The sequence below is a fragment of the Cynara cardunculus genome (assembly GCF_001531365.2).
Source record: "Cynara cardunculus var. scolymus isolate 2C chromosome LG 2, CcrdV1, whole genome shotgun sequence".
Classification (NCBI taxonomy): Eukaryota; Viridiplantae; Streptophyta; class Magnoliopsida; order Asterales; family Asteraceae; genus Cynara; species Cynara cardunculus.
In genome coordinates, this window is record NC_037529.1 from 65,998,841 (window position 1) to 66,021,949 (window position 23,109).

The window sequence follows — 23,109 nt, forward strand, 5'->3', positions numbered from 1 at the left end:
GTCTACAAGGAACTCAGTTACGTATGAGTTCGGCGTATTACCCAGAATCAGACGGTCAAACTGAAATTATCAATCATTGCTTGGAAACATATTTGAGATGTTTTGCAACTGACCAACCCCGTTCGTGGTCAATATGGATTCCTTGGGCGGAATTTTGGTATAATTCTACTTTTCACGGATCAACTGGAAAGTCGCCATTTGAAACAGTTTACGGGCGAAAACCACCCACTGTAATCCACTTTATTCCAGGGGAGATCCGAATAGAAGCTGTGAGCCAAGAGTTACGGGATCAAGATGAAGCATTAAAACAACTTAAGTCACATTTTTCGCATGCTCAGGCGATAATGAAAGAACAGGCAGATAAAAAAAGATGTGAGGTGAGTTTTAATGTTGGCGAATGGGTTTATGTGAAGTTGAAACCGTATTGACAGTTGACCATGGCGCACCGAATCCATCAGAAGTTAGCCGCTCGTTATTTTGGGCCTTTCGAGATCGTAAATCGAATTGGTCCGGTAGCATATAAACTAGAGCTGCCTGCGTCTTCTAGAGTACTTCCGGTCTTTCACGTTTCGTTACTCAAAAAGGCAGTGATGTCGGATTCAGTGGAGCAAAACCTTCCACCCGAATTGGAAACTAATTCTTCTGATATACTAGTTCCAGACTCGATTCAAGCAGTTCGTACAATTAATGTTCATAACGAATCAAGTGTACAGTGGTTGATTAAATGGAAGGCTCGCCCTTTGGAAGAAGCAACATGGGAGGACGCAATGACTATTAAGAGTCAATTTCCAGAAGCAAGTCTTGAGGACAAGACTTCACTGAAAGGACAGGGTAATGTTACAGATTTGATTGGGTTGGACCATAATAAGAATAAACCAAGTATTCTTAAGGTATATTCTAGAAGGCCCAAAAAGGAAGAAAAGGAAAGTGGCTAATAGTTAGTTAGGGGAGAGAGTGTCTGCCTCTAAATAGGGAGGAGGTCAAGCGTATTGGGGTGGAGAATGTTTTCCTAGTTTTTGTATTGGCTCTTGCTTTTGTGCGCAGAGAGAGGGAGGATTCCCTGGTTCATTTCCATTATTGTATTTCTTTCAATTTCCATTTCAATCATAGATATCCCCACTTTCCTCCATTATTCTTCTTAATTTGATAATCAATTTTTGTTTTCCATCAGGAACCAACAGAAAGACACAAACAAGTGGGGAACCATTGAAAAACGTTGTTGACGCCATCTGGAGGAGGTGGAGGCCCAAAATCCAACACTAATGGGTTGTACCCAGGGAGATTGGAGATTGAGGATCGAATTGCCCATGTTTAACGAAGACTACCCCATGGATGGATATTCCGAGTGGAGAGGTACTTCGCCTTGCAGCGATTTGAGGAAACTGAAAAGGTAGTGAGGCTGGAATATGTATGGAAGGAGAAGCACTCGCCTGGTTCAATGCACCGACAGTTGTCGGCCGATCATAGTGTGGGAGGAACTCAAATCACTGTTAATTAGTAGATTCAAATCGATGATTAGAGGATCTACATGGACCAGCTGTTGGCGCTAAAACGAGAAGGAACCATAAGAGAATACCGTCATTCATTCAAGATTCTCGCATCATCCTTAAGTCGATTTACCCGAGAAGGTGTTAGAAGAAAATTTTATTAATGGTTTGAAATCCGTAATACAGGCGGAAGTGCGATTGATGAGACTTCAAGGTTTGATAAAGATGATGTAAATCCGGCTAAGATGGCGTAACAGCAATCCGTACAAGCCAATTTTGGGAGCTATAGGTAATCGGGCCAAGATGGCGTCCCTTAATAGCAACTCTAATATTACAAGTAAAACAACAACCATCATCCTATCATTCACTGCTAAAACCACAACAAATCGTACACGCAAGTTGACTGAGGAGTTACGAGAGAAAGGAGTGAAATGACTTTGTTCTGGGTAGGGCATAAATGTAAGAATAGGGAGTTAATGTTGTTGTTAGTACAAGACGAGCCCACGGATGGGGAACTACAAGGACTCGAAAGAATCGAGATCGAGGATGATTGTGAAGAGAGAGAAGAGGAGCAGACCGTGGAATTGTCATTGAACTCGGTTATTGGGATATCGTCTCCACGAACCACAAAAATCAAGGAGCAAATAACCAAGTAGAAGTTGTGGCTCTCATAGAATGTGGGAGTCCCACAATTTTGTCTCCAAAGAGAAGATTAGCCAACTTGTGTTGAAGACGTAGGGCAACAACCCATTCAAAGTAAGAGTTGAAACATGGCAAGTGATAAGGGGCAACGGAATGTGTAAAGATGTAGAGCTATTGTTGCCCAGAGTGAAGGTAAGCATTGAATTTTTACCCTTAGAATTAGGTGGTACAAATGTTATACCCGGGACACAATGGCTAGAGACCTTGGGAGAGATGAAGGCGAACTGGAAAACTCTTCGCATGAAATTCCAAGCACAGGGTAGCAAGGTCTTAATCCAAGGGGAACTGCAGTTATAGAAGACAAATGTTTCACTGGAGTCATTGATCAAGGGCTGGAGCGAGGGGGTTGACGTGATATTGTTAGATCTTCACTACTTAGTACTTACAAGAGGTAACAGGGTCGAGTCAACCATTGGAAGCTGCAGAACTAACGGATATTTTAGAGGAATTCACATATGTGCTCGAACCCTTCGGGACACTACCTCTCAAAAGACAACATGATCACGTGATTCCTTATTTCCGGGCTTATCGTTACTCGTATGAGCAAAAAAATGAGATTGCTGGTTTAGTTCAAGACATGTTGGTTGCCCAAAGTAACGTCCAAGTCATAGCCCATACTCGAGCAGAGTCTTGTTAGTTAAGAAGAAAGACGGGAGTTGGCACCTTGGCGGTTGTGTGTGATTATCGTGCCCTTAGCAAAGCAACCTAGCTAATAGAATCCCATCCGCTAGTAAACGAATTGATTAATGAGTTATATGGCACTCAGATTTTTTAAAAACTAGACTTCAAATCGGGGTATCATGTCAAATACGTACGAAGAAAATTGATGTAGTAAAGACTGCCTTTCGAACACATGAAGGGCACTACGAATTTCTCGTAATGCCTTTCGACCTTATAACGCCATGGCAACCTTTCAACCACTTATGAATGAACTATTCCAAACTTATCTACGAAGGTTTCTTTTGATCTTTTTCGATGATATCCTTGTTTATAGCCGGAGTTGGGAAGAGCATAAGCAACATCTCCGTACGGTACTACAAATCTTACGCCACAATCAATTAGTGGCCAATCGGAAAAAAATGTGCTTTCGGACAAGACAAGATGGAGTACTTAGGCCATATCATAACAAGCCAAGGGGTGGAAGCCGAACATGGAAAATGCAAGGTATGTTGGAGTGGCTAGCCCCTCGGAATGTCAAGGGGTTGTGTGGATTTTTGCGCTTACCAGGTTATTACCGCAGATTGGTGAAGCGGTATGGGAATATCGCACGACCGCTGACCCAACTATTAAAAGAAGGCAGGTTTGAGTGAGATATGGAGGCAGATGCGGCTTTCCAATAGCTTCGTCAAGCAATGACAAGTTTTCCTATGTTAGCACTTCTGGATTTTCCAACGTGAATTTGTAGTAGAGATTGATGCTTCGGGGACCAGAATAGATGTGGTACTAATGCAACAGCAGCGGCCTATCGCGTATTTCAGTTAAGCTCTTCCCGACTGAGCCCGATTTCAATCAATCTACGAGCGAGAGTTGATGGCAATTGTTTTAGCGAAACGGAAATGGAATCACTATCTTCTCAGTAAGAATTTGTGGTCAGGACTGATCAACGCTCTTAAAATATTTATTAGAACAAAGGAAGGTTGCACAAGAATGCCAAAAATAGTTAGTCAAGTTGATCAGCTATGACTTCACTATTCAATTTAAACCGGGCAAAGACAATGTGGCTGCAGGCGCACTGTCCCAAATCAATCATGAAATTTATGGGGCTCACCATTATACATGGATTGAAACTAGCAAAGGTAGGGGAGGAGACAAGGAAGAATCTCAGGTGGGCCGCTTTATGCGCTCAGCTGCAGCAAGAAGGAGTTACACGTTCGTACCAATTACGAGGGTGACTGTTGTTTCATAAAAGAAAACTTGTATTGCCAAAGGAATCTGAATTAATTTCACAGATTCTAGCAGATTACCACGACAAAGTCATTGGAGGTTATTCGGGATTCTTAAAAAACGTATCAACGAATTAAGGAACGTATGGTGGGAAGGCATGAAAGGAACCATCAAGACATATGTGGCAACTTCCCAAATATGTCAACATAACAAAACGTTGATCTATCACCTGTTGTACTATTACAACACTTGAGTATTCAGAGTCAAGTGTAGGAAGATATGTCAATGGTTTTTGTGCAGGGGCTACCGTTGTCAAACAAGGTTAACGCCCTACTTGTGGTGGTAGACAGACTGACTAAATATGGTCATTTCATTGGACTCAAACATCAGTTTAGAGCAGGTACGGTAGCATGGGTGTTTGTGAAGGAGGTTGTCCGTTTACATGGGATACCGAAATCAGTTTTCTCCAACACCTCTGCCTCACGGGCTGCCGGACATGGGAGAAGTGATGGTTGAGCCGGAAACATTGAAGGGGATATGTTATAGTCAAAGGAGCAATTTAGAAGTACTCACTGGATAGAAAGAGATACCAGTTGAAGACACCTAGGAGTCTTGAAAGGATTTATGTCAACAATTCCTAGGATTCACCTAGAGGACAAGGTGAATCGTCGGGAGGTGAGTATTGATAAACCTCAGTTAGCGCAGACATATACAAGAAGGAAGTATAAAGGAAAGGGGAGTAAAATAGAGGGGGTGGTTTTGTAATTGTTGCTTGGCCCAGTTTATAAGAACGGAGAAGAGGAAATAGGGGGCATGCGATTATTCCGTTATCAACTTTGTAGTGGGAGAGATCTGGCTCTCAAATTCCAATAACTCCAGTTCTTTCCATTTCGATTATTCTAATCAACTTCAATTGAGATCTTATCATATTTTCATCTTGTAAGTTGCCTCTTCAGTTTTATTCTTTAAGATCTTCATAAACCAATACATGATATGATGGTGATATTTATTGACCTAGAAAACCATATGGTTGAGTACCATCTATTCATAAGTCTCTATGTACAAGTCTAAAATATTCTACTTAGACATTTACAAGGAAACAATCTAGACACGTTAGCCCTAAAAATGTGAGGAGTTTTCTAGAATATGCGTGGGCCTATTTGTTAGCAGCTTAATAAGCTTAATGGGACTCACAGCTTATTCGGGCATCTATGCATGACTGTTTGGTAGTAGCTTAATTATATAGAAAGTAGCTTATTCAGTAAAATTTTAGGGGGAAGCTTTATGCAAAAAGCCAAGTGTTCTCCAAATCTGCCCCTCCCAATTAAAAAAAAGTTCCTCCTTCCATTCCATCTATGAAAGAGACCCTCCCAAACAAAAATCTTCCAAATCTATTCAGATGAATTAACCTACACAGACAGTTTTATCCATACATGACTTAATGGAAAACCAACCAAACAACCCCTTGTTCTTCTTGACTGCTCTTTTAAGGCCGTGAATTGTTTAGAATAACCTGACCTCTTTGGATTACCTTCTTACATGACGTGACAATATGGTTAAGTACATTTATACAGTGCCCTACAAAACATAATCCACATAATGCATTATGTTATATGTGTATTATACGTGGTACAAAAATCATATCATATACAAAAAAATGACATAATGCATATGCACATTCACATTTATCTAAAATTAAAAGGTGTATATGATTATTAAATCACACAACCACAAAAAAGATCATAACAAGAAGTAGGTTACTAGTACATTTCCCAAAGAGGCAGATGTCTTAGGATATCACACCCCCATGACGATGTTATGTTGTTGATGCCACTATGACATGCCCGTAGTATCCTACTACTGGTTACTAAATGTCCTATGAAGTATCCATCAAAACGTTTTATAAGATGTCACACCACATATTAGAGTAAACAAAAAGTCTCAAAGCTTAATTTGTTTGTTCAGGACTACATACAAGATAGTCATCACGTCAAAAACCAATCAATATATCACGTGCCACCAAAACATACAAGATTGAATGAAATAAGGTCATGAGAAAACAATAACAAAAATTCATGCATGAACAAATATCTTAAAGCACTAAACCCTAAAAAATCCATGAGATACCCTAAATAAAATCTATGTTGAATAAATTAGTAGAAATTATAATTATAAATCCGTCAACTACATATGGGCATCGAACTACAGATCTGTAATAATACTAGTATAGATACTCGTAATATTTTATAGACATGCTAGTTTATTCAAGAAACTCAATATTTCTTAATCGTCAAATTTTTGTATCATTTTTTTAGTATAATGTATTTAATATTTCCCAGTTGACTGTTACTATATTATAATACTAGTGTCAAATAATAATTATTATTGCTGTATTAACCATAACATTTAATTATTATTATTATTATTATTATTATAATTCTTTAATTCAGAGGTATATGCCGGCCATCAAATATTAAAATTAAAAAAAATTGATGTCATATCAATTGATGTGCTCCTAATTGTTATCATTTCCTAGTCCTCGCCGCCGACCCTTCCTAAACGCAACCCGCTTCTCCTCAAAGCATCTGCTCATAATTGTCTTATGATCTGCCCGTCTCGATCTGTTCGTCTCCATCTGCCATCTCTCTTGATCTGGTCATGGATTCCACCGACGATTTCATGTTCGCTTGTGTTTTAAAAAAATTGCATTTTGTATCTTGTAGTTTGATTCCCTGTTGTCCTTCCCCTCGGTCTAGAACCCTCACAGCCTCACATGAAATCGAATTAGACTAGTCAAAATCCAAATCTGACTCACCTCTGCACGCTGCACAGGTCACCGTCGCTCTGCTGCTCAGGACTCAGGTCAACGTTGCAGCACTGCTGGCTGCTCGCTCGGCTGCTTCCCAATGGGCACCAGTCAAGACTCACGCCCTCAGTACGACAGTAAGTAATCAATTTTTTTAGGGTTTAGTGATTTTCCCCATTTGTTTAGATTGAAATGCCACTTGATCTTCTACTGTAAACTTACTTCCCAAAATCAAATCCCAAGTCCCACTGTGATCTTGTTCATTAACTGAAATCTTGGAAATATTTAGCATATAATGTACTTGTGTTCTAAATTAAGTAGTACTCTGTAATTTGTAAACTCACTTCCCAAATCCCAACTGTGATCTTGTTTAAGATTTCATTCACTGCACAATTGCACAAAGCCTCCTCAGACGAATCACTGCACAAAGTTCCAACTGTGATCTTGGAAATACTTGGCATATTATGTATTTATGATCTAAATTATGTTGGATAACTTGAGACTTGTTTGGAATCCTTTTTGTTGAAAAGATTATTGAAGACCAGATGAGAGTTTAAGAGATTCAACCCATTGTGGTTGTATAATTTTCTATATTAGTGTACCTGTGTGATACTTGTAATTGACTTATTAGTTTGTCCTTTTACAGTTTTGGATAAATATTTAACAAAGACAAAAACAATATTATGTAAAGCAGTTGCATACATATAATTTTGTATTAAACAGTGGGTGAGATGAAGTATTTCCCCGTGGAGATATACGTACATCATGGTAAGCCCATTTCTTTTTGCTGTGATTTTTGATGAGATCTCCCAGGGGATTGAGAGGTGTGTCCCTTGTGTGTATGTTATTCGATGACGACATTGTGTATGTAGCGGACGAGAGGTTGGATCAATGGATGGCGGTTTGGAAACAAAAGGTTTGCAAATTATTCGTTCTAAGACAGAATATTTATGGTGTAATTTCAGGGGGAGCATATAGAAGGGAGTAGAATTCAACATTGGGGGGCAACGGATAACCCAAACGGCAGTTTCAAGTATTTAGGTTCCATGGTTTAAAAAGAGGTCGAGGTTGAGGAAGATGCAATGCATCGCACAAAGGCTAGGTGGCTAAAGTGAAGAGATGCCACAATGGGTGTTTTGTGTCAAGAAGACCCCAATAAAATTTGAAGGGCAAATTATAAGGGTAGCCATCAAACTAACTATGTTTATGGACCAGCTATATATATATATATATATATATATTAATATATAATAGAATTGAACGAATAATGTTCTTGATGTAAATTTTTAGGGTATTTAGTTGATACTTTTGATTGAAGTTGGTGTTATGCAACAATGGAACTTATTGAAGTTGAAAACAACATCACTGTGATTGTAGTATAACTTAATTTTTATAAGCAAATAAAATCTCTTTACCAAAATCTTCTATACAACCGATGTTGCCTGTTTTCAAATAACTTTTTTGTTTTTTACTATATAAATGTTTAGCCAAGGATGAAGATGATACTCCTCGTAGCAAAACTAAAGGAATCGTATGGAACAAATACGTAGAGGTTACCATGTCCGTTCTCCTTGATTCAACAAGAACAGTTAGGCCAAAGGCCATTGGTCAATCTCCTTGATTATTGAACAGTTGCTTATTGTTGTAATTATCTTCTCCCCTGCTAATATTAGCACCCTTTTCAGATGATGGAGAAAAATGCATTGTTTTTACTAAAACAAGCTATAGACAATGCTCCTCCCAGAGACTTTATAGGAGCTCTTAAGGTCTAGTGTATACAAACAGTCGCTGAAGTAAAAAAGGCTTCACCTAGTAGAGGAGATTTAAAGGAAGATTTTCATCCTGTAAGTGCCTCTTCTGTTTGATTCTTTAAGATTTTCATAAATCAATACATGATAAGGTGGTGGTATATATTTCGACCCATTAAACCACATGATGTAGTATATTTTCAAGCATGAGACTTTTATTTATTAGTTTTGCTACTAACTGAAACATACATGTGCACATTATACACACACAATAGATAGCCACATACTTTGATTTACTCAAGTACTACTAGCATAGCTTGAACTTGTTGGATTACTGTTTAATCTCAAGTATTTCTTCATATTATTAGCTGAATCCAACTTGAATTTGCCGGTCCTTGAAATATTTCAGACTTCTCACTATCTGTCACTCTGCTTCTCTCTAGACTCTCTCCACAGTAGAAGCAAGAATAGTCCAGGCTCTCATCTGCCTTTATAGTATACGCCTCAATTCAGCTAGTGCATGCCCAGTCCAACTCTTTTTGAATTTTCTGTTGGGATTCAATCATGGGCTTTAGTTCAAAATCTTCAGAAAGAATTAAACTAACTCAAATAATTTAATGTCCATTGATATCATTAATTTAGATTACACCCTATATGATTTCTACCCAGCCTGATCATGGCGTCTAATACATTTCAAGCATGCTAATGTACCTTCCTCATGGCCCTCTTACCAAATCTCCGTCCCAAGATCCGAATGCCAAGTTTGAGTAGAATATATCAAGAATCCTCTATCTTGTTATACAATACTATCTGCTTATATCTGTTCTGCATTTAACCTCGTTAAAGGAGTGCCATCTCAGTCCAAAGGAAATTCAAATATCTCATTCCTCATTAGAGGTACACCTAGATCCTCCTCCGGCCTTGGGGGTTGTCAAGCCCTAGGCAGAAAGGCTAAATGGAAGGGGTATGGAACCTACCAATTTTGTTACTGTTCTTGATTGATAATGTGTTCAGCTACTAAAATTTAGTCAACAAAATATCTCTACAAGACCATGGGACAAAAATGGAGGGTTTTAGAAGGGTAAGACCAGAAGGACCTCCTATAGACACACTCACTCATGTATACATGCATATATGTAAATCTGTGTATATGTATGCAGGAGGTCAAGACACATACCTTGGTATATTGGATTTTAGGTGGTTTGAGAAAGGGCAGGGAACCTCTGGTTCAAGCAAAGCAAGAGGCTCTCGTCTCTATCTGCTAGAGTTTCCCATGGCTATCAAATCCTCAAATTTGACCTTGAAAAGGACCTACTCACCACGTTTACAGGCTTCATGCTGTCTTTTCTTCGCCATATGTAGATTGAGGCCTCCACATGGTCCAGAGCTTGATGCTCAGAGGATATAAGTCAAAGCAGTCCAACGGATATTCGGGTGAAAATTCATCTGATGAACTATAGCGATGAATAAGATCACCTAAGCTACCTTTCGCAACTGCAAACAAAATTAAACACATATCAACAATTGAATTTGAAATTATACCCCATTTGTTCCAACAAAATGTGTATATCAAATTTCAGGTTGAACTTGGGTAATAAGAAAATGTTGCAACTTAATAAGTTTTCCAAAGTAAAAGTTAGGGTCAGGATGTTCAAGAAAACCTAAGAATCTGGTACCTTGAGATCATTAGTTCAGTGGATGGTTTGTCTTTGCTTCCAGAGATCACCAGTTCAAATTAAGACCATGGACGGTTTGTCTTTGCTCCCCAGAGATGGGCCCCTGGACAGGCGGTTGACTTGATACCCCATGAAATTAATCTAGGTGCGTCCAAGCTAATTAGACATTTAAATGTAATATTGTTATGAAATTCTTTTTTCCATGGAGAAAGAAAATTAACCTCCTATGAATTTTTTTAAAAAGATGGTCAACAGATTAGAAAAGTCCAGGGAAGGTTAAGTGGATCAAAATTAACCAACCCTAAAAAGGTTGGCTCTGGATTTTATTATGAAGATCTAGGGACCTGTATAAGAATGTCGAATGTTCTCCAAGGTACTCTAGGACACATATGTAGCTTGGTGCCTTGGACCATTCTAGAACACAAATTGAACATCCATTTCTACTGATAACAGTGAAGTTGGCAAAATACCACAACAAACAAAGTAAGACAACAATATGAAATCACTGAAATACCAAATATCTTTGTATAAGCCAGTCAACAGACAACAGTGAAATCAACGACCCAACACAAACAACTTATAGAACAACGACCTGGGAAAACTGAAAGAAAAGGTGAGGCATCCTTGAAAGGGATGTTTCAATCTCAGCAGTAAGGTGAGACTTGGGAAGAAAGAACACAACTTATAAATCTTGATTGTTGCGACAGTGCCATTGGTCCCCTGGTCGTTGCACTTAGTTTATGGTTGGTGTTAGAACCGAAGCAAACCAATACTCATATTTTGAATAGTAATACAAAACAAAATTCAGTTATATTTTACGCTCTAGATCCAATTTCTCCAGAGTAACTAAGCCGATATATCTTTTCCAAAAAGATCTCTAATTCCTTTTGTTGGATCTTCCTGCTTTACAATGGACTCCCCGACCAATATCTGCATAAGTAAAGCAACATATGTTAGATGACAAAAAACGCCCTCCAAGTCTTTACTCGGATTCACGTTCAACAAGAACTAAATCTCTCACATTGATCACAGTAGATGGTTATATATTGATATTACTTTTGGGTTGTAAAAACAGACAAAGAGAGCAGCGACTTACAGCTTTCACGCCAGCTTCTTGTACGTAGGCAATGTCAGCAGGAGTGAACAGTCCAGACTCCCCAACCACCTGACAAGTTCAAAGATGAAATCGAATCATCACAAACAATTTGAGCAGAAAAATATCACTACTCTCTTATCTCAAAACAGCTTCTTTCAGTTGCACTTACTATTATGTTTTTCTGCCGAAGCTTCTCCCCACGCTCACCTTCAAGCAACTTCTTTGTGTTACTGATATCGACTTCGAATGTTTCTGCAGGTGTGGAAATAAGTTGTTCTTACATCTATTCATGAAGTTTTAAGGTATCATAGGATTATAGTTAGTCATGGGTGCGTTTTGTACGTGGATAGAACTCAACGGGCAAGAGTGAGGTAGGCGAATGAAAAAATTGCGTAGGGCTTTAGGGTTTTTATTTGACATGGGAAGTTTAGTAATTTACCCATCTTGTCCCATTCATCTGATTTTTGCTCCATCTATATTAGTGGGACAAAAAGAAAAGCATTTTTGCCCCCACTTAATCCTGTCCTGTCGCGGTCGATTGTCACATCACATGTGGGACAAGAAGTTTCTGTCCTGTGCTGTTCCATCTTGTACGGTTATATCACGTACCAGACGAACCCTATATGAACTTATAATGAGTTTTAGTTGTCATATTTCATCTCTATGATTGATCTTTGATGTGAGTTTCATGCATAGAAGTGTTTGAATGTGCTAACATGTGTATCTTTATTCTTAATGATGCTTAATCCTAAATAGACAACATCTCAAGCTAAATTGGCAGGAGATCATCGTGGATGTTTAAGTCTAAATCGTTTTGTGTTTGATTCATACATTTGAATGTTGGTGCAGAAGAGTGACATGAGAGAGGATCAAATCAGGGAGGAGATATGGACAAAGAACTCGACAGATTGAGATAAAGGAACCTCAAGAGACGATTCAGAGAAGAGGCTGCTAATTCAGCAGGACTCGAAACATGTTCGAGAGCACAAGAACAGTAGTGGCAGCTGCGAGAAAGCACCAAGCCGAAGCAACATCAGAAGTGGTCCATAATCAGCTGCAATCAAGTCCCCAAACAGCAAGATTTTGCTGTCAAAACACTGTAGCACAAAGAACGGTTGATCAACGACCCAAAACCAATTCAGCAGCCCTTGTTTCAGAAGCAATGCAGCGGCCCCTATGTCGGGGTGGCTACTGGAGGGGGCGCTCTCAATTAAAAACTTTGCACAGGAGGTTCTGAATTACAGAATACAACAGTGAGCAACTGGAAAACAGAAAATGCACACAGGTGATGGCTGCTGGATGAAGACACTGGTACGCACATCTGGGCGTGCAAAGTTCAAGCGAAAAGGGAATTTGGCTACCCAATATCAAACACAGAGCAGGGGAGTATACTGGGTAAATACGGGTGCACAGAGGACGTACTATTCAGGTGCACAAAGCAGGGGAGTATACAGTATATACTCACAAGCTATTCAGTTAAAGCACACTTTTTTCTGAAATCGCAGTCAGGATCGTGATTTGACATAGTGGTTATCACGTTGGTAAAACGGTTGGTATAGCAGTAAAAAAATTAGGGGCATATAATAAATACTTAGTAAAGAATGACTGGGCTATAGAGGGAGAGGGGGTAGGGGTACTTCGTCAAACATGCAATTATGTGTTCATCAACGAATTAGCATAGGGTTAGTCACGGATGCTCCAAGGAAGATGGTAAGGATAAGGCCAAAGGCCCGGACCATATCCCCACTGATATATCGATATTTCTAGGGGAGGTAGGTGACACCGTGACAAAGCTCTTCAACGTCATCCTCAAGACTGCCAGGATGCCCGAAGAGTAAAGACTTACCGTCGCAGTGTCACTCTATAAAAACAAAGGTGAAGCGCAGAGTCGTGGCAACTATCGCAGCATTAAGCTACTAAGCCACAATGAAAATGTGGGAGAGGGCGAAAGAGAACAGGGTGAGACATGAATGAAGGTGACAGAAAACCAATTTGACTTCATGGCAGGGAGGTCAATAAGGCAATCCATCTACTCAAGTGACTTATGGAGAAGTATAGGGAGCGTGGTAAGGACTTCCATCATAGATCTAGGAAAAACTAATGATAGAGTGCCTCAGGACGTGACGTGAATGGGAACCTAGAGAAGGGGAGTATCTTGGAGTTGGAGGTATGTTAGGGCGATACAAACACAAGAATTGGAGGACGAGGACTTGTCTTTGGACACCAATGCATGAGACATACAGAGAGTGTCCCATGATGTATGTTACTTGTTGTTAACATTTTGTTGATAGAGTAGAGTCAAAAGTAGAGGTCAACTAGAGGTTGGAGCAGCGGAAAACGGCTCTAGAAACTCAAAAGTTTGCGAATTAGCATTCTAGGACACAATGCATAGGGTGCAATTTCAGGGGGGATTGCTTAGATGAGGGGTTAAGAATCAACATTGGGAGACAAAAGATACTTCAAGTATCTAGGCTCCATCAAAAAAGAGGGCGAGGAGAGGAAGCCGTAACACAAGCAAGGTGGCTAAAGTGAAGAGTTGTCACGGCAAACAAGGGTACCATGTGACAAGAAGGTCCTTGCAAAACCGAAAGGAAAATTCAACAATGTAGCCATTCGACCAACTATGTTGTATGGGTCGGAATATTGAGCCACAAGGAAGGCCATTGAGAGAAAGTTGGAAGTTGCGGTAAAGAAGATGCTAAGTTGGACCTTTGGTTGGACCATGCCAGACATAATCCCAAATGAGATTTTCAGGGGAAGTTAGGAGTTGTCCCAATAATATATAAATTGAAAGATGGGAGATTGCATCGGTTTAGGCACATTCATAAGAGACCGATTATGACACAATGATAGAGTGGAAAGAGTGTTGGTCGAGAGGGTGAGGAAAAAGGGTAGGCCGAAGAGAACGTGGGATGAGCAATTGGGGATAGACATGGTGGCCTCAAACATTTTCGAGGACATGATCTCTGAAAGGTGTACTTGGAGACGAAGTACTAGAGTAGCAGGGTAGGTTTGAGGAACATGACTTGCTTAGTTGGACTAAAGAGAGTTAGGACACTTTTTCTGGTAGGTGGGGGGTTATGGGCCGGCAATTTAGACTAGGCATGTGTTTTGTGCCTTATTTTCACAATATGGGCTTTCCTTTCCTTGCCTTTTCTTATGTTTTTGTTGTACTGTATCGTTACTTTTTCTTACTTATTTATATCATGATTCGCCTACCTCATGCTAGTATTTATTCTTTCTAATTGCTTGCCCAAGTCCGGGTCTTCAGGGAACAATTGCTCTACTCTTTTGAGGTAGAGGTCAGGTCTACATACATCTCACTCCTCCCACACCCTACTTTCAAGTGGAATTTACTAGCCCAGTTTAGTTTGGTTTAAACATACATATACATATATATATATATATATATATATATATATATAGTGTTGGGCCCAAAATCGATGGGCTCTTTTCCTCTAAGACCTTGGGGCTCTTTTAGGTTATCACCATTTCTGTTGTTTTTTCCTTCTCTCTCAGTGTATCATCGACATACATGGTGTATATATTATGAACCTAAATATATATGTGTGTGTGTGAGAAAGTTCACATACAAATATATATATATATATATATATATATATATATATATATATTAGGTTCACATAATAAGTATAAACATTTATATATACACCATAGATGTCGATGATATGTTGTGAGAGAAGAAAAGAATAGACGGAAGCGACGATAAGAGATAAGAAAAAAACGAACATAAGTGACATAAGAGAAGGAAAGAACAAAGAAAAGAGGTGATAACCTAAAGGAACCCAGGTCTTGGGAAAAAGGAGAAAGAGCCCACCGATTTTAAGACCTAACACTAAATGGCCCAAATAAAATAATAAATCAACCGCCACTAAATAGCGGCTTTGGCACCACTATTTCTCCTTCAAATCGCGATAATAGCGCCACTATTAACGACACCGCAATTGCTTCCCGCTATTCACTCCATGGACATAGACATTGTAGCAGCATGATTAACTACATTGCTTACAAGTTGATTAGAAGCAAGGGAGATTGACATGATGCAACGGAAAAGCATTGATACAAATCTTGAATTCAACTCTAACATGTGTTTTATTTTGTTTTTAAGTACACTTCTGAACAATTGTGAGTGATTATTGTGAATTTGGCTTTGTTAAGAATGTTGAATATCATATGCTCAATGTTTCTTTCAATTAATCCAATGCATGAGTAGTTTTATATTGAGAATCAACCGAATGGTGAACTAGTTCGGAAAATCTATTTTGTTGATTGAAACTAATGTCAAATACATGTTTAGTTTGTTCATGAGTCGTGCTTATAACTGGTTGATGATTAATGCCTAACAAACATTTAACTGGTTTATTTTTCTAGAATAATGACAAGAATGGTTTTCTAATGTGATGTTCATTAATGAAATGCAACTTGTGTTGTGAAAACAATGAATTAAGCTCGTATAGGCATATATAAGCCATTGCATCAAATTAGACATCATATTTCTTAGAACACTTATGTGTATGCACCATAAATATAATTATATGGGTATGCATATATTAGTGAGTTCAACATGATCGGAAGATTATTGACACTTTTGAAATGGTATTAGCTAGATATGTATGTAAGCGTTTATGGATTCAACAGGTTGGATGACTTGAACTAGGGACCTTTGCTCAATTGAATCACATTTGTTATATCTTCTAATTCAAATTTATTGCATGTTTATTGATTGTTTGGTGTGTTTAAAGAGCTTTGATCGAGTTAAATTTTGAATTAGTCGATCTTAGTTATTTGCTAGTTTAGTTATTAAATTATGCATTTTAGTTGATAAAAACCCCAAACCAAATTGACTATCTGATTTATTTTGCTAAACTATTACAATTACACGAATAGAATAGTCGCTATTGGATCAATATCTGGTTCTTCACAAAACTATTTTACTAGTTGGCCCCGTGCACTTGCAAGATTAAATACTTTTGTCCCAACACAGATGCATTAACAAAACCAGCAAAAGATGATAAAAATAAATGATCATCAATCATAAGCCATAAAGCTTAGGGGGTACCAAGGTTACGATTGTTGATGCCAATGAGTTCAATTCCATCAATTGCAAGCATGCGATCCATTTCATTCTCATCATGTACCTAAGAATAAAGACAGAGATCACCCAGGAAAAAAGGTCAGTTGCTTCATTGATATTTCCAGACTGTTAGAAAACCTTGAAAGTCAATGGCCAAACAGGTCGCTAGTTAATTACGATCAGTTATGGTCGAACTGGTGAAATAAAAAATTAAATTTAACATAGCATAATTATTAATACTGGAATAATACAAAGAAATAGAAATTTTCTACAAAATGAAAGCAAACTTGCATCAAAATTCAATTTTAACATCAGAAAGACAAAAAGAAATCATTTATAATATATGAAAAAGAAGGGAGTCAAGAAAAACAGTTCATTTACAGAAGTCGGGTTTTTAATTAAAACCAAGTAAACAATGAAAAGAACATTTTCAAAATATGGTAAAAGCACGTTATGGATATTCTCAGTATATGGGTCAATGGGTGAATCTTTAAAACTCAGACCCAATCATGGGTCAATGGGTTAACACTTAAAACTCAGATCAAGTGTTCAAAACTCAGAATGTCCAATGCCCCGGAGAGTGGATGGCAGGACAAATCATGGTCAACTATGATTAGATTACCGAGTCATGACCTCAGAATTAAATGAAAAAAGGTTTTACATGATAATGACATAAATAATGTGTTAAACACTCGAACAATATAAAGATTTGAAAATATTCTACAAAAAATTGCACAAAAAAATTCAAATTTAATACTAAGAACATAAAGAGATCATTTAAGAAAAATATGAAACACAAAGTCAAGAAAACAATTCACATAAAAAAGTCAGTTTTTGGATAAACCACCTGAAATAAAAAGATATTACGAAGATAAAGTACAAGAGCGTCATGGATATTCACACTTTATGGGTTGACGGGTGAATCTTAAAAACAGGGTTTCATGGGTTGAACAGCTGGATCAAATGGTTATAGATGCTAGTTACAAAAACTTTCATTTACAACATAAACAAATAACTCAAATAAGCTTCAATTTACCAAACCATGTGAAGTAGATTGAAATGAGAATCATAAGAAAGTAAAAGGTAAATTCTGACTTTTTAAGACGAGTTTTTTTCACAAAACCTCAACAAGTGCCGCCAGTCCAATCTTTCTGCATATCTTAAGCATATATTTGATGTCAATATCTGGTAAAACAGCAGCAATCAACAGAACAGCATCGGCACCCTTTGTTCGAGCATAGTAGAGTTGCCATGCATCCACAATGAATTCTTTGCACAAAAGAGGGCACTGCATTTTAACTAGTGTCAAAAGTGGCTAAAGTTCACAAGCTGCAGCAAATTAATCAAAAGACTGTACCTTGACTCCAGCATTCCGTATAGCCACTAGATTCTCAAAGCTTCCCTTTGGTTATAAACAAAGAAATATTACATATACATAAAAGACTCCATAAATATTAGTTAAATCTAACATGACATTCTCAATATCTACCTGAAAATATTTTTCATCGGTCAAAACACTTAGGCACGCTGCTCCACCTTTCTCATAAGCTTTTGCAACTTCAACCTATCATGAGAACAATCTTATATAACTAACAAAAAAATAAGTGTGAAGAACCGTCAACAATGAATGTTTAACAATTATATAAGTTTAGTACATAATTTATTAAGTAGGACCTATGTGTTGTTTCTGAAAAATATTATTCCATAAATTTGGCAAATTATTAATTCAATACGTTGATCTTGACTCAGGATCGAAGTATTATTTAATCGAGATTGTTAATTTATTAAGTCATCTTATGTAGTAAGACCACCCCAAGATGAGTGCTCTCCTATTCTGACTTCCATATCGAATAGAACACATTGATCCAAATCTTCTTCATGTAAAACTTACTTGATTTAGATCGAGAAAACCAAGTGGTTTTATGAAACCATGTGCTATGCTCGAATCTGCTCATGGTAAAACTTCATACGGGTTCAATAGACTTTCATCTTCAATAAATGATTGGGTAATAGCAATTAAAAACCCAAAAATGTTGAGAAGCATGAGAACTAGTGAAGCAAGTATAATTTATGTGAAACAATAATATATTCTTTTATATATGAAACAATAATACCACTTTGAATCCTAGCCTTAGATGAAACTCATTGAATTATTAAGATTGGTTCTTAATGACTATGAGGTTTTCATTCAATTTCCCGTATAAATATATATATAGGGTTGAGTTCCGTGAGAAGGAAAGTTAAAGTGAGAAGCTAAAGAAGGGATCTCCACCCTTAGATGCACATTAGGATGAGATGCACAGAATGCACCGGATCAATCCCTATATCAAGTGTGATTCATGGTTGGGTTTGAGATTAAAGGTGATCAAAGGTCCAGATCTCTTCTTATGCTTCTCACCTTAACTCTCCTTCTCACACGATCCTTCGCCTATATATAATATATGTGTGTGTGTGTGATTGAAGGTTGAAAAAGAAGTTAAACATAATTTGCATTTAAGGTTCAAATTATTTGTACACAACCCATCTCATCTATTAATGAAAGAAAAGGTGTTCCTAGTATTAGATAATTATCAAGGGCGGAGCCCGCCTTCTAGGCATGGGGAGCTAGAAGAGGTCAAACGAAATGGACTCAGCTTGCCGATTGAAGGTATTCAAACATTATGAAAATGTGTGAGATGCAATTAATCTTGGCTGTAATAAGTCTCATGAAACTTTGAGAGGAAATTTGAGTTGTAATGGGTGGATTATTAATTTTTTTTTGAGAGATTGTAGAAGAAAAACGAAAACTAAAATATGAATACTGCGAGTTTTGTTTGTGGCCTGTTAGATAGAGATAGATATTATATATTATAATGTTAATTGAAGTCCAAAATATATTTTTATCATCATACTTTCACTAATTTATATATATAATATAAATGACGTCAATATAAATATCTATATTATATATTATATACATGAACAGACTACATAACTCGGGGAACGAAAATAAAATTATCAAAATCTATGGACCAAAAAATGACATTATAAGAACCTTGTTATGAACTTTGTACATGATATTAATATTGATTTAGTTTATGTTGATTTTTAGAGTAATAATGTTTTTGTTAAAATGTTTGTAAATGAAAGGGCAAAATAAAAATATTATTGACAATAAAAAGATAAATATTAAAATATGCATACTTATAAAAATTTAAAAGAATAAAAAGAACAGACGATTAAATAAAAAGTTACAGAAAATGATAGGGAAGGGAAAGGCCGTAGGATTCGAATGAAGGGCTTTCCAATTCCTAACAACCAACTAAACCATCTAGAATACCCAAAATATGTGTCATATTCTATTGTATAAAGTTGACTTGAATGGTAACACCCCCCCCCCCCCCCCGGCTGACTCTGTTATTAGTTATAACTTATCATAATTTTTATATTCATTAGTTGTTGTTAAGCTATTTTTAAATTTGGTCTTTTGGAAGTATTAAGTAGGAATCAATCCTTCTTTGATGCCATTCACATCTGCCCCACCATCTAATAATATATTTAGTTCTTGTTCTTCATTCATTATTGAAGTTATATATACATACCACTTTCTGCAGGTTATGCAAATGCTTCTTTAAAGAGTAATTTAATCGTCTTCTTTCTAGTAAATCTATTTTCTATTCGTTTCCAATGTTTTCAAGAAAAAATTCTAATAGTATTATTGTTCTCTTTTCATGTGGATCTGGAAGTTCATCGATCAAGTCGCAAAATAAAAGTATGGCTCTTGAAAGAACATCACCATTCAAACCATTCCTTTGCAATATACTATTACTAATTAACAATAATCAAGTTTGCTACTACGATTTCCACAAGCTCCTTTACCTTCTAATTCTATTCTCTAAACTTTTAAGTACTTGTTTAGACTTCTCATGGTTTTGCATGTGTTTCCTTTGATTTTTTCTTCTTCACGTGGGTGTGCATGCGACTACACATGCTCACGTGTCTTCAAAGTTTTTCTTTATAATAACTAAATTGTTTGTCAATACACACAAAGACTAAATGCAAACATATACATATATACATGCATAAATATCAACTGATTGCATGGTTTCTGCTACCTAAGCCGCTAATTGGATTTTTTTAATCATTCATTCTATCTCTCAAATTATTATATCTTCTTTTAATTGATTTACTTATTTGTTTCAATACTTCTCTGAAAGAGTGATTTAATTGTTTTCTTTCTAGTAAATCTATTTCTGGTTGGTTTCCAAATATTGCTAGAAGTTTTTCTAATATACTTCTCTTTTAGTGTGGATCTCCAATCTTAGAAAAAGAAGTTCATATTCAGACCATTCATTTATAAAATTAATTTACAATATTTAAGTTCGCTACTATAATTTCCACATTTCTTCATCTCAACTTTGGCACCTGTTTATGACTTCAAATGTTATTGCTGTGCTTCCTTTGACTTTAAACTTCTTCACATGGATGTACCTGAGACTTAACATGAGTATGCATGTGTCTTCAAGGCTTTTCTCTTCTTTAGGAAATCAAATCATCGTATGTGTGAATTTTAACGCCTGTCAATATTTCGTTTTTGGGTACATATCAGGTATTTTAGATGGTGTAAGATAAATTAATGATATTTTTTGCCATGTTGAATTATTAATTTAATTTTGGATGAAGATTTTGAATTAAGGCCCGTGATTTAATCCCAATAGAAAATTTATAAGAGTTAGACTAGGCACTAGCTGAATTGAGGCTATAAAGGCAGATAAGAGCCTGAAACTCTCATCCTTGCTACTACTGTGAAGAGGGTCTAGAGAAAGAAGCGAAGTGCGAGAGATGGTAAAAAAACTGTGAAAATTTCGAGAGGCAATTCAAATTGGATTCAGCTAATAAACTGAGAAAATACAAAAGATTTAAGCAGTAATCCAGCAAGTTCAAGCAAAAACTTCAAGTCGGTTAAGATAATCTAAAAGCTGTGTTAGTAGCACTTGTGTAAATAAAAATCCATGGCAATCTATTGTATGTATAGTGTACAAATGTATATTGCAGTTGGCAGCAAAACTAATAAATCAAAATCTAATGCTTGAAAAATATACTACACCATATGATTTTACAGGTCAAAAGATATACCACCAAGCTCCACCACCATATCATATAACGTATTGATTTAGATCATTAAGAATCAAATCAAAAAAACAACTTACGGGATGAAAATTTTCCCTTAGAACTCCTCTACTAGGTGAAGCTTTTTTTACTTCAGCAATTAAACCAGGTGATCCTGTTCGTAAATATGACTCCTTAAGAGAGCCTATAAAGTCTCTCAGAGGAGGAGCATTGTCGAGAGCTTTCTTTAGTGAAGATAATGCATTTTTCTCCTTCATCTGAAAAAAGGGTCCTCGTTAGCAGGGAAGAATATAATTACTACAATGAGCCAGTGTTCAAGAATCAAGGTGTGGAGCCTCTTAACCAAGTGTCAATGGGTTTGAGACTCATTTATGACATGAATACATGTGTATCCTTTATAATTATCTTCGCTAAGTAAAACAAGAATCAAGTAGAACGGACCTCCTTAACTTCCACATATTTGGTCCATACAATTTCCTCTAATTTGTTACGAGGAGTATTGTCTTCATTCTGTAAAAACTCAAAAGTACCAACATAGTGAGCAGGAGGTCCAGTTGGGGGTGTTCTTCTTATACGAATTCCCTGCATAGCAGCTATTTCATCCTTTAGAACCCCAATTTCCCACTCTTTATTTTTGAGTTCATCAACAACTACTGAATCACTGGGTGGAGTAGCAACCAGAATCTCATTCTTCATCCCATGCTACAAAATTAGTCAAAAAAATATAAGCAACATTTTATAAGTTATTAAACAAGTAATTTATTTGAAGGCATTGTCTTCAACTCACCAACTCAAGAGACGCGGCCAACCTGAAACGGGAATTTGAAGAGGAGTGCAGTAAACTATTGCCAATTCCTCTCGGGTAACCCGAGACTGAAACTCGCAATGAACGAAAAGAACAGAATGCCTTTATTGATGTTTTCTTTGACCATAACTTGCTACAGTTAGGGTTGCTGACTGTAAATGTCGTGATCCTGCAACTCATTCTCGAGTTAGGGTTTCTTTCGAAAGAGATGACCTAGAAGTTTGATGTATAAGTTAGTAAAAATAAATAATGTAAAAAAAAAAGATATTGCAAACCAGTCGAACTCTACATATGCAAGCTCGTCTTGGAAAAAATCAGGTTCGAGCTCGATTAACTTTTCAAAATCGAAGTCGACTTTGAATAGTTCTTTTTCATGTTTGAGCTTGAGTTTGATACTTGTTATGAGCTCGAGTTCGATACGTGTTTATGAGCTTGAATTTGAGATCGATTAACTCGTTTAGTTACTCAAGCTCGATAACTTTATATTTTAATTGTATAATTTGTAAGCATGTAAATATGTTTGATTCGAAAAAATGTATGCTTGAGTGGTTCATCTCGTCTCGTAAAGTTTAATCAAACTTCTGAACGAGTCGAATCGAATATTAATGTTATGAAGCTCGACTCGTTAGGTTAAATAAGCTTTAGTTTGTGTTCGTAATCGACTCGAGCTCGATAATTATTAAGCTCAAACTCGAAATAAA

At 37.0% G+C, this 23,109-nt stretch overlaps 1 protein-coding gene across 3 annotated transcripts; it reads right to left on the bottom strand.

Moving 5' to 3' along the window:
* Positions 1-8,374: 8,374 nt before the first annotated feature.
* On the bottom strand, positions 8,375-22,661 carry LOC112505850 (indole-3-glycerol phosphate synthase, chloroplastic-like). Of its 3 annotated transcripts, XM_025109888.1 has the most exons (11): positions 22,391-22,661; positions 22,045-22,305; positions 21,684-21,860; positions 17,984-18,058; positions 17,852-17,896; positions 17,618-17,782; positions 16,480-16,558; positions 11,569-11,651; positions 11,400-11,468; positions 11,123-11,233; positions 8,375-10,121 (listed from the first exon to the last, which is right to left on the bottom strand). In XM_025109888.1, exons 1-10 carry the CDS (start codon positions 22,586-22,588, stop codon positions 11,150-11,152), a joined length of 1,236 nt encoding a protein of 411 aa, XP_024965656.1. In that variant the 5' UTR covers positions 22,589-22,661; the 3' UTR covers positions 8,375-10,121; positions 11,123-11,149. The 3 variants fall into 3 exon arrangements, with proteins under 3 accessions (XP_024965656.1, XP_024965655.1, XP_024965657.1); XM_025109887.1 differs by lacking the exon at positions 8,375-10,121 and having other exon boundaries at positions 10,788-11,233; XM_025109889.1 differs by lacking the exons at positions 8,375-10,121; positions 22,045-22,305 and having other exon boundaries at positions 10,788-11,233; positions 22,391-22,630.
* Positions 22,662-23,109: the final 448 nt, after the last annotated feature.

Excerpts from the sequence above, each read along its gene's own strand:
- LOC112505850 (XM_025109888.1), bottom strand. The coding sequence starts at position 22,588 with ATGAGTTGCAGGATCACGACATTTACAGTCAGCAACCCTAACTGTAGC. Across the intron at positions 22,306-22,390 it reads TGGCCGCGTCTCTTGAGTTG|CATGGGATGAAGAATGAGAT; the intron begins GTGAGTTGAAGA and ends CTAATTTTGTAG. Across the intron at positions 21,861-22,044 it reads AATATGTGGAAGTTAAGGAG|ATGAAGGAGAAAAATGCATT; the intron begins GTCCGTTCTACT and ends CCCTTTTTTCAG.